General features: G+C 34.5%; 1 protein-coding gene across 2 annotated transcripts in view; it reads right to left on the bottom strand.

Annotated features, from left to right (window-relative positions):
• The window catches only part of LOC136026977 (protein-serine O-palmitoleoyltransferase porcupine-like), a 252823-nt gene that overhangs the window by 66317 nt on the left and 173303 nt on the right, over window positions 1-13203 (bottom strand). For both annotated transcript variants that reach the window (XM_065703851.1, XM_065703860.1), the window contains one exon: window positions 5618-5724. In XM_065703851.1, coding sequence (XP_065559923.1) covers window positions 5618-5724 — 107 coding nt within the window. The remainder of the gene's footprint in view (window positions 1-5617; window positions 5725-13203) is intronic.

Here is a 13203-nt window from a genome sequence, read left to right as displayed (position 1 = left end):
TTAGATTGAAAATTAAGTTCAAAATTTTTGAACAAGGAAAAATTTCCTATTTTTAAGCAAGTCTAGACCGTTATCCAAGAAAAATTATAAATAAATTATGACTTGACGAATGACCAGATAAAATAACTAGTGAATTCGGCTGATATAAATATCCTATTTTTGGTGCAAGTTACAGCTCTAGACCTGCTATAAAACCGTACACATCAAAAGGAACATAAACCTTCTTTTTGCTAGAAGTTTCTGCTGTCGTAAAATCACTGTCTCTGTTGACTGCCTTCTGTTCTTTATCGTAAAATCAAACAGTTCATGGTAACGAACTGTAGTAAGGAGCGACCCGGCTCAATAGTAACCGAAACTCTAAAAAATGAAATTTTGATACCAAAAGTTACATAAAAAAAATCGCTTTTTAATGCTGATTTTAAATATATAAGTTTCATCAAGTTTAGTCTTACCCATCAAAAGTTACGAGCCTGAGGAAATTTGCCTTATTTTTGAAAATAGGAGGAAACACCCCCTAAAAGTCATAGAATCATAACGAAAATTACACCATCGCATTCAGCATATCAGAGAACCCCTCTGAAGAAGTTTCAAGCTCCTATCTATAAAAATGTGGATATTCGTATTTTTTGCTAGAAGACAGATCACGGATGCGTGTTTATTTGTTTGTTTGTTTTTTTTATTTTTTTCTTTTTCCCAGGGGTGATCGTATCGACCCAGTTGTCCTAGAATGTTGCGAGAGGGCTCATTCTAACGGAAATGAAAAATTCTAGTGTCATTTTTAAGTGGCCAAAAAAATTGGAGGGCACCTAGGCCCCCTACCACGCTAATTATTTTCACAAAGTCAACGGATCAAAATTCTGAGATAGGCATTTTATTCAGCGTAGTCGAAGCATTCAGCATATCAGAGAACCCCTCTGAAGAAGTTTCAACCTCCTATCTATAAAAATGTGGATATTCGTATTTTTTGGCAGAAGACAGATCACGGATGCTCCGTGAATTAGAAGTTCCCCTCCCACGCTCATTTTTCCCCCAAAGTCAACGGATCAAAATTTTGAGATAGCCATTTTGTTCCACATAGTCGAAAACCATGATAACTATGTCTTTGGGGATGACTTACTCCCCCACAGTCCCTGGGGGAGGGGCTGCAAGTTACAAACTTTGACCAGTGCTTACATACAGTAATGGTTATTGGGAAGTGTACAGACGTTTTCAGGGGGATTCTTTCGGTTTGGGGGGTTGGGTTGAGGGGAGGGGGCTATGTGGGAGAATCTTTCCTTGGAGGAATATGTCATGGGGGAAGAGAAATTCAATGGAAAGGGCGCAGGATTTTTTAGCATTACTACAAAAAAAAACAATGAAAAAATAAACATGAAAAAGTTTTTTCAATTGAAAGTAAGGAGTAGCATTAAAACTTAAAACGAACAGAGAATATTAAGCATATGAGGGGTTCTAAAAATACTTTAGCATAAAGAGCGAGATATTTAGGAGGAGATAAATACATCGCTCTTTATGCTAAAGTATTTTTAGTAATTTCAACTATTTATTTTACGGCCTTTCTGATTCAGGAGTCATTCTTAAAGAATTGGGACAAAACTTAAGATTTAGTATAAAGAGCGATGTATTAACGAGGGGACAAACCCCCTCATATACATAATAAAAATATAAGAATATAAAAGTTTATTACGTAAGTTAATTCTTAAGTTACGTATATTTTTTACTAATAAAAACGTTCGTTAAAAATTAAAAGTTCTAGTTGCCTTTTTATTTTTAAGTAACCGAAAAATTGGAGGGCAACTACGCCTCCTTCTCCACCCCTTACTTCTCAAAATCGTCTGATCAAAATTAAGAGAAAGCCATTTAGCCAAAAAACGAATTAGTATGCAAATTTCATTTTAATATATTTATGTACGGAGAGCCAAAATCAGACATGCATTAATTCAAAAACTTTCAGAAATTAAATAAAAAAAAACAAGTTTTTTGAAATGAAAGTAAGGAGCGACATTAAAACTTAAAACGAACAGAAATTACTCTCTTACATGAAAGGGGCTTTTCCTCCTCAACACCCGCTCTTTACGCTAAAGTTTGACTATTTGCCACAATTCTAATTTTTAAAACAATTAAAAACTTTAGCGTAAGAGTGAGGCGTTGAGGAGGGGACAACCCATTTCATATACGGAGTAATTTCTGTTCGTTTTAAGTTTTAATGTCGCTCCTTACTTTCAGTTAAATAAACTAGTTTTTTTATTTAATAGATAAAAGAACTGACGATCTTACAAATTCATTCCGACACGTGTCGAGCCTTTTTTCAAAAGACGTGGAAATAACTTTGATCTAGACAACAGTTCCTGGAAAACGAAAATTATTTTTGCGTGGTATTTTTCATTTGTCTCTAGGACAGCTGCCGCAATTTATTTCAAGTAAAAGGGTAGTTATTTGATGTTTTAAGATACTTGGGAAATGCCACAAAACAAGCCCTTAAAAAGACACATGATTTTGGGCAGGCTTAACTCTTTAAATCATTTTACAACTTTTCAGAAAAAACAAATTGTTTCAGTTGAGGAATTGCTATTTACCTGCCATTATATATCACTTACGGATGCTAAAATAAACATAAAAGTGACAATATTGCTTAAAACGGACATAAATTACCCTACATAATAGGCTGCTGTCTAATTGCAGCTCTTCATTTTTTTTACATATGTTACACATATGCAAAACATTACATATGTTTTTTTCAATGGACATAGCAATAACGTCGATCTAGATGTACGTTCTATGAAACACGAAGACAAGATCTCTGTGGCTTTTTGACAGTTTTTGAAGTGGCTTTTTGATCTCTCTGTGGCATTTTGACAGATCTCTGTGGCTTTTTGACAGTTTTTGAAGGCTATTAGACAGTTTAGACAGTTGTAAGGGACACTTAGAAAGTAAGAAAGCCACTTACGGCGTAAGAAAGCCACTTACAAGAAAGCCACTTGCAGCGTGAAATAGAAATTTTAGACACTTATTCTTTGAAAATGACGAAGTTTTGTTAAGCCTTTACCTAGAATTCTTGGAGTAAGTAAATAAAAAATAAAACAATTTTTTTCAACTTAAAATAAAGAGCGAGATTAAAACTTAAAACGAACAGAAATTATCAAGCCTACGAAGGGGATTGTCTCCTCCTCAACACTTCACTCTTTATGCTAATGTTTTTAGTAATTTTAAAAAGGTTAATGTCCTAATTAAACAGCCCTTGTGTTTCAGGAGGAGTTCTTAAAGAATTGGGACAAAATTCAAACTTTAGCGTAAAGAGGGAGATGTTGAGGGGAGGCAACCCCCCTCATATAATTAATAATTTTTGTTCGTTTTAAGTTTTAATCTTGCTCTTTACTTTAAGTTGAGAAAACTTGTTTTTTTATATGTAATTTCTGATCGTTTCTAAATAATTCCAGGAAACAGGGCCCTACCACCACGGAGACGTATCCTTCCCACGCAAATATCCTCTATACAATTCAACCCCGGTGAAAATTTATCCAGGACAATTACCCTTAAAAATTCCATGCGTAAAATTGGGACGGAAATTAAAAAGCTGTTCCTCTGTTAGCAACTTTTCTTTTGGACCTCCCATGTATATATAAAACTGGTAGCAGATAATAATTTTGGTAATAATACTCAAACATAAGTTGGGGCCACATCTCCTTGTAGGTTGTTTAGCTATTACAATTTTTTTTCAATTTGAATGTCATATTTAAAATGTTATGTGTTGAAAACTGTGTGCTAACAATTCAAAATCTTCTATTCCTCATTTCCAGTAAGTAGAGAACCATTAACAGTAGTGTTACCTGTGCAAGTCGAACCCCAAGAAACTGAATTTTTATAGTAAATATACCCGATGAATATGAATATTATAAAGAGATTTTTTTTGTCTCTATGAAACATAAATTATCCTATATTTGAAAAGGGCTGTCACCCTCTCATCCTGTCACTTTTTGTGCTAAGTTCGACTAGTCCGTTCCTGAAAGCCCTTTTAAATGCAAAAGCGAAACCATTTTGTAATTGCAAGTGTTTTATTAAACAATTATCTATCAAGTTGCTTGAGTTATATTGTTTAAGGCAAATACAATTAAATGAGTCTCTCAGTCTTGAAACGCCATGATACAAATTGAATTTATACACCATTGCTCGAGTTAGTGCATTCATTCTCCAAGTACAAAAATAGAAAGTAAGATTTTAGTGTGAGATACAGGGAGGCTAAGGAAGGGAGGAGTGTAGCCCGCCTCATTATAAAATAATCGATTTTCAACTTAAACTTTAATGCTGCTCTTTATGTTTATTTGAAACAATGTTTATTTCTATTGGAAATTCACCAATTACGCACATGGGAATTTATGGGAGAGGGGGTCATATTTGAATAAATGCATAAAACAGGTGAATTATAATAGAAATCACACGGACACTAAATATATCAAAACTGAAATCATGGTAAAAATAGTAACAATCTTGCATCGTGAGGGAGGGGGACAATAGCCCTCGTCACATATGCCTGATTTACATTATTTAACGCTAGTGACTATTTTTCAGCGACAAAGTCACAAAGCCATAAGGTTTTAACACACATTGATATGATCTTCCGCTTTGTCCCAAATTAATTAATAGTTTATCGTGTTTCGCTGACTTTAGTAAAAAAAACGAAGAAATTATAATTCACAAGCGTATTATAGCTACAAAAACATGAAACATTGATTTTAGTCAATTTTAAGAGACAACTGGAAAATAAATATTTGGCAATGCTTTATTGGCTTATCTTAGTTTTCCCATCAATCCTTCTCGAAAAGTATTATTTGATAGTTTTTAATTAACCCGGAATCTTATTTGCGGATCGTAAATCTTCTGTGCTTGATATTCAACAGAAAAATGCTCAAATTTACTGCCTCAAACTTAACAAAGACACTTAGTTGAAGTGGAAACTAGCTAATACTACGTGATACCTCCAAAAATTCCGTCAAAATATGTGCAATTTATGTTCGACTATACTAAGTAGTGAATAAATCCAGTAAAAGCAATTAGTCTGTGCAATTCAAAGCGCCTAATTGTCTATATCATTGAAATACCGTTTTATTAATTCATCCCCATACTGTAGCTACACAAGAGGTATGTAACAAGGGACAATGATATGCCCCCGGTAACCTCCCAGTCCCGTACCAAAGGGCTGCGAGGGCCCAGCCCATTAGAAATCTCATGATTTATACTGTTCTTTCAGTATTGCCAAAAACGTGCTCGGCTGACACAATCAAATTTAAAAAAAGTTTTGGCACAACGTTCATTTTTCAGAACCTATTATAGTTTGCATTAAGTGTCTAATATTCTTAATGTAGGATGCCAGTGTAGCAGTCCTGAAATAGTGAATTGAAATGACAGTACAATTGACGCGAAGCACAATATTGAAAATGTACATTCGGTTATCTTGTACTTGACGAATGTGCAAATAAAATCTTGTGCATTCAATTTCGGTGTTATCAAATTCAAATGATTGAATAATTTTAATGAAAAAAGTGACAGCTAAGTCCACATAACAGGTCTACAGAACAGGGCGTGGCGGATCTCATAGAGGAACAAGAAACTATAGTGAACATACTTATAAGACCCGTTAGGTGCTATCCAAAATGACCAGCATGTTGATATGGAAAGAAAGAACAAAGCGACGGCTGATTTCCATGACGTCACCAAAATGTTGTGGATAATCTAGAAATAAATTCAAATAAATAAGCGTTTTATCTTGCCACAAAACTTTGGGGAAACTACGCCACAAGGACGATCAAAGATCCCACACTAGGAAATTTAATAAAAAATTACTTCGGAACTATTGACTGCTTATCTCATAACTTACTGACTCTCTGCCTTCGGTCGAGAGTGCTATGCGATGTTCAGGGGAAATCACCCGATACATCCCTCGTTTTCCCTCCCCCCAAAAATTTCTGCAGGTACTCATTTATAGCTGGGCCGACTCTGGCTGAGCTTAAGTCATACCGCTGACCCCTCTTTCAAACGAAATAATCAGGGACACCAGAACTCGAACCCCTGCTCTTACGGACAAAAGATTGAAAGTCCAGCGGGCCAACCACTCGGCTATGATGAGAGAAAAAAGCTGCGAAGGGAGTAGCGGTGCACCACAATGCAATAAAAGACATGCTAATACTGAGACATCGGACCTCCCAGTTTCCATGGGAACAGGGCTCTGGGCTGCGCCATTTAAACAATAGTTTCAATTATATACATGATTAATTACCAGTATCTTTCGTGACACATAAGGATTAACAGAATTGAAACATACGGGACTTCCCTCTTACTTTATCCCAGTGGCGGTTCTGGCCACCCTTGCGCCCGGGCAAAATCTTGATTAGTAAATCCCTATCTCTCACAATACTTTCAGGCCAAATTTTAACGAAATTTACATATATTTATTAACAAAATAATTTATTCCTTAATATACGTTAATTTAATTAATTCTTAATTTATTTTTATTTTATTAATTAGTTAAAAATTTATTAATTATTTTCATTTATTAACTACGCCCTCCACTTTATTAGTAAAATTTCAAAATTTTATAACCTTTAGATTATATATTTGAAATTTTGCACCCCTGAAATTTCTGCGCCCTAAGCAAGTGCGCCCTCTGTCCCTCCTCTAAAAGTCACCTTTTCTTTATACCCTCCCATCTTGTTAAGTCAAGCTTACGAGTGCCAATCAATTATGGTACTGATTTAATTTCATACTAAATCCAACCAATCTATTATGTTAAGTCACGAGTTAATTTTAACTAAAAGAATCGAACAATTATTAGTATTTCTATAAATATTACTAAACTAGTAATTATCGGTATTATGGCAATTAATATTACCAATACTAATGATTAAGTCTCTCTACTACGATTACCTGATTATGATTACTACGATTGATTTTGTAATTTTTAAAAGTGTTTGATTCCCCGGAAGAGTAATACCCGTGTTTAACAATTATTATTAGGGGGATTATTGTTACCGTCTCCTTTTCATTCTTAGGTTCAGCTCAGTCTGTATGAAAAAAAAAGAAGCAGCGACGAACAGTAAATAAACGATTTCCTATCCATGAATGTTGTAAAACAACATCACACACAAACAATTAAATGAATTCAATTAACTCCGTCTGACCTCCCACAAAAAGGTTTAAAATCCAATATTTAGCCGACAAAACTCAAGATTTCTACCCCATTTTCCTATATGTTTTATATAATTTGCATTTTTTTTTCTTTTTGTTCGCTCGAATTCAAAAAATAAAAGTTGAAAAAACAACCAGGAACACAAGCATACACCGGAATACTATCAGGGGGAGGGGACTACATTCAAAATAACGAGAAATTGGTGATTTATATGAGGAGTATAAGCAATTTATGGGTAGTTGTAAAATTTCAGTGGTCGAGGGTCGAAACTCCCCCATACCGCCTAAGCATCTGAGAAGAACAAATTACACAATTGATTACCAAATGTAATTTTTCACATAGGGGGCAAAAAGCATACCGTAAAAAAGGGTAAGAGATTCCTCAAATCAGAACCGTAAAAAAGAAGTCCAGTGCAAATACACGACTGTTTGTGATGGTATCTATCTTCGGTGGTTCGTTGTAGGTAAAAAAAAAATCTGTTGATTCAACTGATTTATCAATGAAAAAAGGAGCAACCGAAAAAACTTCTGGATAGCTGATATTAATTGATCAAGATTCCTTTTTAACTTAAAATTAATACATTCAGCGGGAAAAATCTATTTCTATGCCAAGAAATGGGATAATTAACATCGCAATGTGCAGAATAGCCTGAGAGTTGAAGCAAGAAAGAAATGGCTTACTGGAGGAAGAGTTTCAATGTAAGACTTACTTGAAAATTTAAGGTGAAATGAGCATTGATTTATCTTAGGGCGACTCCCACAACTTGAACTGGGTATTTGGGTCAAATAGAAATGACGTATGAAAAGAAGGCATAGATAAAATAACATATTAAAATGTAATTATAAGATCTGACGAAAAAGTGAACAATTTAAACAGCAGAATAATAATACAAGCAGGAGAAGAGGAATAAATTTTATTAGTATCCACTGAGAATTAAAAAAAGGAAACATCTACTTCCTTTATTGATACTACGAAAAAACTCATGTGAATGAAGACATTTCCTTAAATGACTTTATCTAGCATTAGAGAAAAAAAGCCAAACACCAACCCTGCGTTAAATAAGCTCTTTGGAATTAATTTTGTAGTTTTTGGCCTTCACCAGGCAAATGTAATTATTAAATTATGTCCAAGTCCAATAGCGTTTATTAAAACCTGTCAAATTGATTATTTGCTTATCGTGCGTCACAATTCTGGTGTGGATGTTTTAACACCACCGCGATTTTCCGCCACCCAAAAAATCTTGCGTCATCAAGAGGATTGGTTAGTTCAGAATAGACAGGTTAGTTTAGTTTATGTCTATACGAAAAAAGAAATCACCAATGCAACAGCACAAACACATAAATAAACATACACCTTAAAAAAAACACTGCTACCACAATTCTAGCTGTATTTGTCTGTCAGGATAAATTAAAATCGTTCCTTTTAGAACTTTTATTAAAAGGTGCTATGAATCTGCAAGATTTTTGGCTCAACTTTTTTCTCCATTTGAACTACGATTTTTGTTACAATAGGAACACCATAAGCGTATAAGAAGGGAAAGTTCGACCACTAGACTTTAATGATTTGTTCCAATTTTCGCTTTACCGACGAAGTAATTGCAATTAATTACAATAAGCGGTACTTGTTAATTATTCAGAACACACTCAAGAATTTTAGATCTAAGAAAGCTGGTTTTATGGCTAAAAAGACAAGTGACGGCTGACAGAATGCATTGGACTTTTATAATTCGGGACATATGTTTGGACATTAGGGGGTATAGCGGGTCAGCATAAAAAATGTGTTAGCTACAATTATTCTACATATTATGAAGTAAGAACTGTTTTCTAGCTTAACGCTGTCCAAATACTTTACCCCTACCCCCCCCCCCCCCAATATGCAAATATATAGCCCAAATTACGTAAGTTCAATGCATTCTGTCACCTTTCACTAGTCTTTGTGGATATGAAACCGTTTTTTCAGATCTAGAATTCTTGAGCGCGTTCTGTTAATAAGCTATATTAATAATAGGTATATATATATATATATATATATATATATATATATATATATATATATATATATATATATATATATATATATATATATATATATATATATATATATATATATATATATAATATAATCATAATAATATAATATAATAAAAGCAGTAATATAATTATATAATAATAATAATATTATTAATAATTACAAGCTATATTGAACGCGGAGCTAAAGAATAACTGTGGCCGAGCCGTGTCACGACTATCAAGTGCAAATAACGAGCAAAACAATAGAGAATCCTACACACACGAATATCCCATCCCTTGTTTACTGTACTGGAAAGATGCAATAAGTTCCCAATAAGTACCCAATAAGCTATATTGAACGCGGAGCAAAAGAATAACTGTGGTCGAGCCGTTTCACGACTGTCAAGTGCAAATAACGAGCAAAACAATAGAGAATCCTACATACACAAATATCCCATCCCTTGTTTACCGTACTGGAAAGATGCACCAGACACGAGGGAATTGGGTGTTTTAATGCCACCGCGGTTTTCCACCACTTATGTTTTCCGCCACCCAGGAAATCTTGCTTCATCAAGAGGATTAGTTGGGTCAGAACAGACAGGTTAGTCTATGTCTATTTCTATGTCTATGTCTTCTTCTATATCTATGTGTATGTCTATATTTATGTCTATGTCTATGCTTTCGTCTGTGTCTATTTCTATGTCTGTTCTTACGTCTATGTCTATGTCGATATCTAAGTCTGTTCTGACCTATCTGAATTAAAAGGAGACCGAAAACATACGGTGTCGAAAACAGTGGTGGCGTTAAAACACTGCTTACCGACACGAGGTGTACGATATCTCATATGTCATCAGTGACATAAGCTAAGTGCTTTCACCTACATCAACGTATTTTGACGCAATAACAATTAGACCATAATCTACTTTTATCGGGCGGATCTTCTTTTTTCAAACATAACATTTTGTTTTTCTATAAACCCTCACTTCACAGAAAGATTGATATCTTCCACAAGACCTTATTGTGACACAATATTGTGTCACAGTTGAAAGTTATATTGGACAAATTTTTTTTTTAACGGAATAAAAATACAGTTACATTGTTCTGTCCCATAGTTTTATAACCTATTTGTTTCTTCCACGAAGTTATGACATATCTACTGGTATAGACTGGAAGGTCGGAAAGGAACTCCAAATCTTTTAAAAAGTTTGGAAGAAAGAAAAAAAAGAAATGGATATGCTAAGTATCTTCGTTGTCCGAGTAGATAAATTCGGTATCCTCAGTGACACTGGCGTCAAATGGAGGAAAAAAGGGGTCCTGTGTTCCCTCCTAGATTTTTTGCCTCCCCTAGATTTTGAAAAATCTCCTTTTGGGATGTATTTTCATCGAGCAATGCCTTTTCGGTATTTTTATAGGGAACAAAAACACACACACAAATTTATTCCCCATAGATTTTGACAAATGCTTTTTGCCCAACTTCCATAAATTATCGTGGATTGACACCATTGGCAATGGCTAAGTTATGTCACGTTAGATATAACCTTTCATGCTTAAACAAGTCCTTTTATACAAGGTTTACGTGAAAATTCATAAAACCATCGTGACCATCAAAAATCATCACAATAATCACAAATAAATTATCCAGAGATAAAAATCGTAAAATGGAGATTAAAGCTCTGATCAACGTGAAAGACTTTATATAGGAATGTTTGCTAATTTGTTTTCACAATTTATTAATTGCTCATGCAGAAATTTCATTTCAGAGGTTCAATGCAGAGGTTAAGTCTACTTAACACTACTTACTTTACAGACACAATTTGTTCTGTAAGATCACATAACATGACGTAAAGTCTTAACTTATGCTAGCATGAAAGGCTCCACAGAGAAGCGTGAAAAAACCACTGCAATTCTTATTATTACTGCTATTACTAACAACTCACCGCAGCACCAAGCCACCTGAGGCCTAGGTTTGCAGACATATCTTCCTATTCTTCCAAACTTTTTTAACTATGAAAAAACACCCTGAGCCTTGGCTATTCTACTTTTGACATCTTCAATGCTCCCACCGTCTTTACTAATAATACTACCAAGGTAAGTGAGGTTGTCCACCTATTCAATATTTCCGTTACCCAGCGTTACCTTTTCATTTATTTTCGAACCTACTTCGGCACCCTGAACTCATGAAACCTCTAAATAATTCATTCATTTTGCTCACACTTCCATCTAGGATGCTTAAATCTAACTCCAGAATAGTTTTTCCTGCCCATTTGATTCTGCAGTCTCCCAGTGCCTTTCCTGTGCTTCTTACGATAAAATGGTCCATATAAAGGGGGATAGAACAGAACTCTGCTTAACTCCTGATCCAATACGAAACCAGCAGCTAATATTATTTCCTATCTTAACAGCAGAAGTGTTATTCAAACTGTTCGTGGTAATAAACTGTAAGTAAGGAGCAACCCGGCTCAATAGTAACCAAAACTCTAAAAAACGGAATTTCGATACCAATAGATATGTCAGAAGAATTGGGGTTTTATGCTGGCTTAAATATATAAGTTTCAATAAGTTTAGTCTTACCCATCAAAGGTTACGAGCCTGAGATCTTCATAACTGGTTTAAATAACCTTACTAATGGCATTTCCCTGTATCTGCAGAATTCTCAGAAACAAGAGATTTACTGAAAGCACAAAAGTGCTTTTACAAAAATTAGGAGAAGACAAGTCCTTAAGTAGCCTACAGAGAACAAAAGAATAAATTATGAGGCCCAGTAGCCTCTCATCACACATGGAATCACTAAATTTTAACATACAATTTTGCTTGACTAACAAAGTCAAGCTATCTTGGTTTTCAGTGAAGTTAAAACAAAAAATGGATACATATCAGTGCTTGCATGCTCGAAATAATAGTTAGCCTAACATTCCTGAATCGGCGTCAGGTGGGAAAGGTTTCTCTCGCTAGACTTTTCGCACTAGTTTTCTATAATTCTAGAAACATAATTAGTTGGTTTATTTGCACTAGTTTATTGATATATATTAGATTAGCTGTGAAATAATAATTATTGTCCGTTTTAAGTTTCAACTTCGCTCTTTACTTCCCTTGAAAAAACTTAGTTTTTTAAAAATTAATTACCTAAAGCGTAATAAGTATGTTTGTGATAAGCAATTCGGTTCCTACCAGAATCAAACCTTTACCTCTATGATTACTACAATAAGTTTGATCACAACTTAACAATTGATATATTGATACGCGTCAAAAATCATGTGTACCATTTTAAAAATATTCATCTAACTTCGTTACCATATTCACTGTACTTCATTCTGTTCAGCTATATTCACAAACCACCACATTTTGAGAACACCACAAAATCAATGCCATTATCCTCATTATTTCTCAATTCTTCCAGTTCAATATCTCATTCTTTGCGAAAAAATTCCTTTACTTTTAAATCATAATTATTTTCTCATTATTTCTTATATCAAGTCCTTGAACTTAATTATGAATTAGCGAATTCTCTAAATGTTCCGCCCATCTTAACTTAACACTCTTGAGGCACCATCCCTATCTTTAGCTGGGACTAGTCCTGACTGACTACCTCCCTCTCAGTTGCTTAGCATATAAATACAGTTTCTTACTATTATACCAGACGCATGCATCTTCAAGATCCTCAGCAATTTTATCCATAGTCTTCATTTTCACATCTCCCCAATTCTCGTAAGGGATACCTCTGATAAAAGTGTCATACAGAAACTCTCTCTACCAAGCTAAAAACCTTTTCGCTAATATTTCTTGCTGCTTTATTAATTTGGTCCCTAAGACATCCAACATTAATCCATCCTTCAATTCCATATCCAACTGTTCTTGGAACGCTCCTCTAAACTCTCATCCTGGAGTCCAACAGCGTCATAACTACCTGGTAAGTAGTTACCCATCCTAAAATCCCGCTTTAAATTAACGCTGGAGACTATGAGACTTTGATCTTAGCGTTTAATTTCAATACGACTAGTCCATAACAGTGAATAACAT

Source organism: Artemia franciscana, chromosome 1 (assembly GCF_032884065.1).
Source record: "Artemia franciscana chromosome 1, ASM3288406v1, whole genome shotgun sequence".
In the NCBI taxonomy this organism is placed as follows: domain Eukaryota; kingdom Metazoa; phylum Arthropoda; class Branchiopoda; order Anostraca; family Artemiidae; genus Artemia; species Artemia franciscana.
Note: the sequence above shows the minus strand (reverse complement) of the source record. Positions and strands in the feature narration are given on the sequence as shown.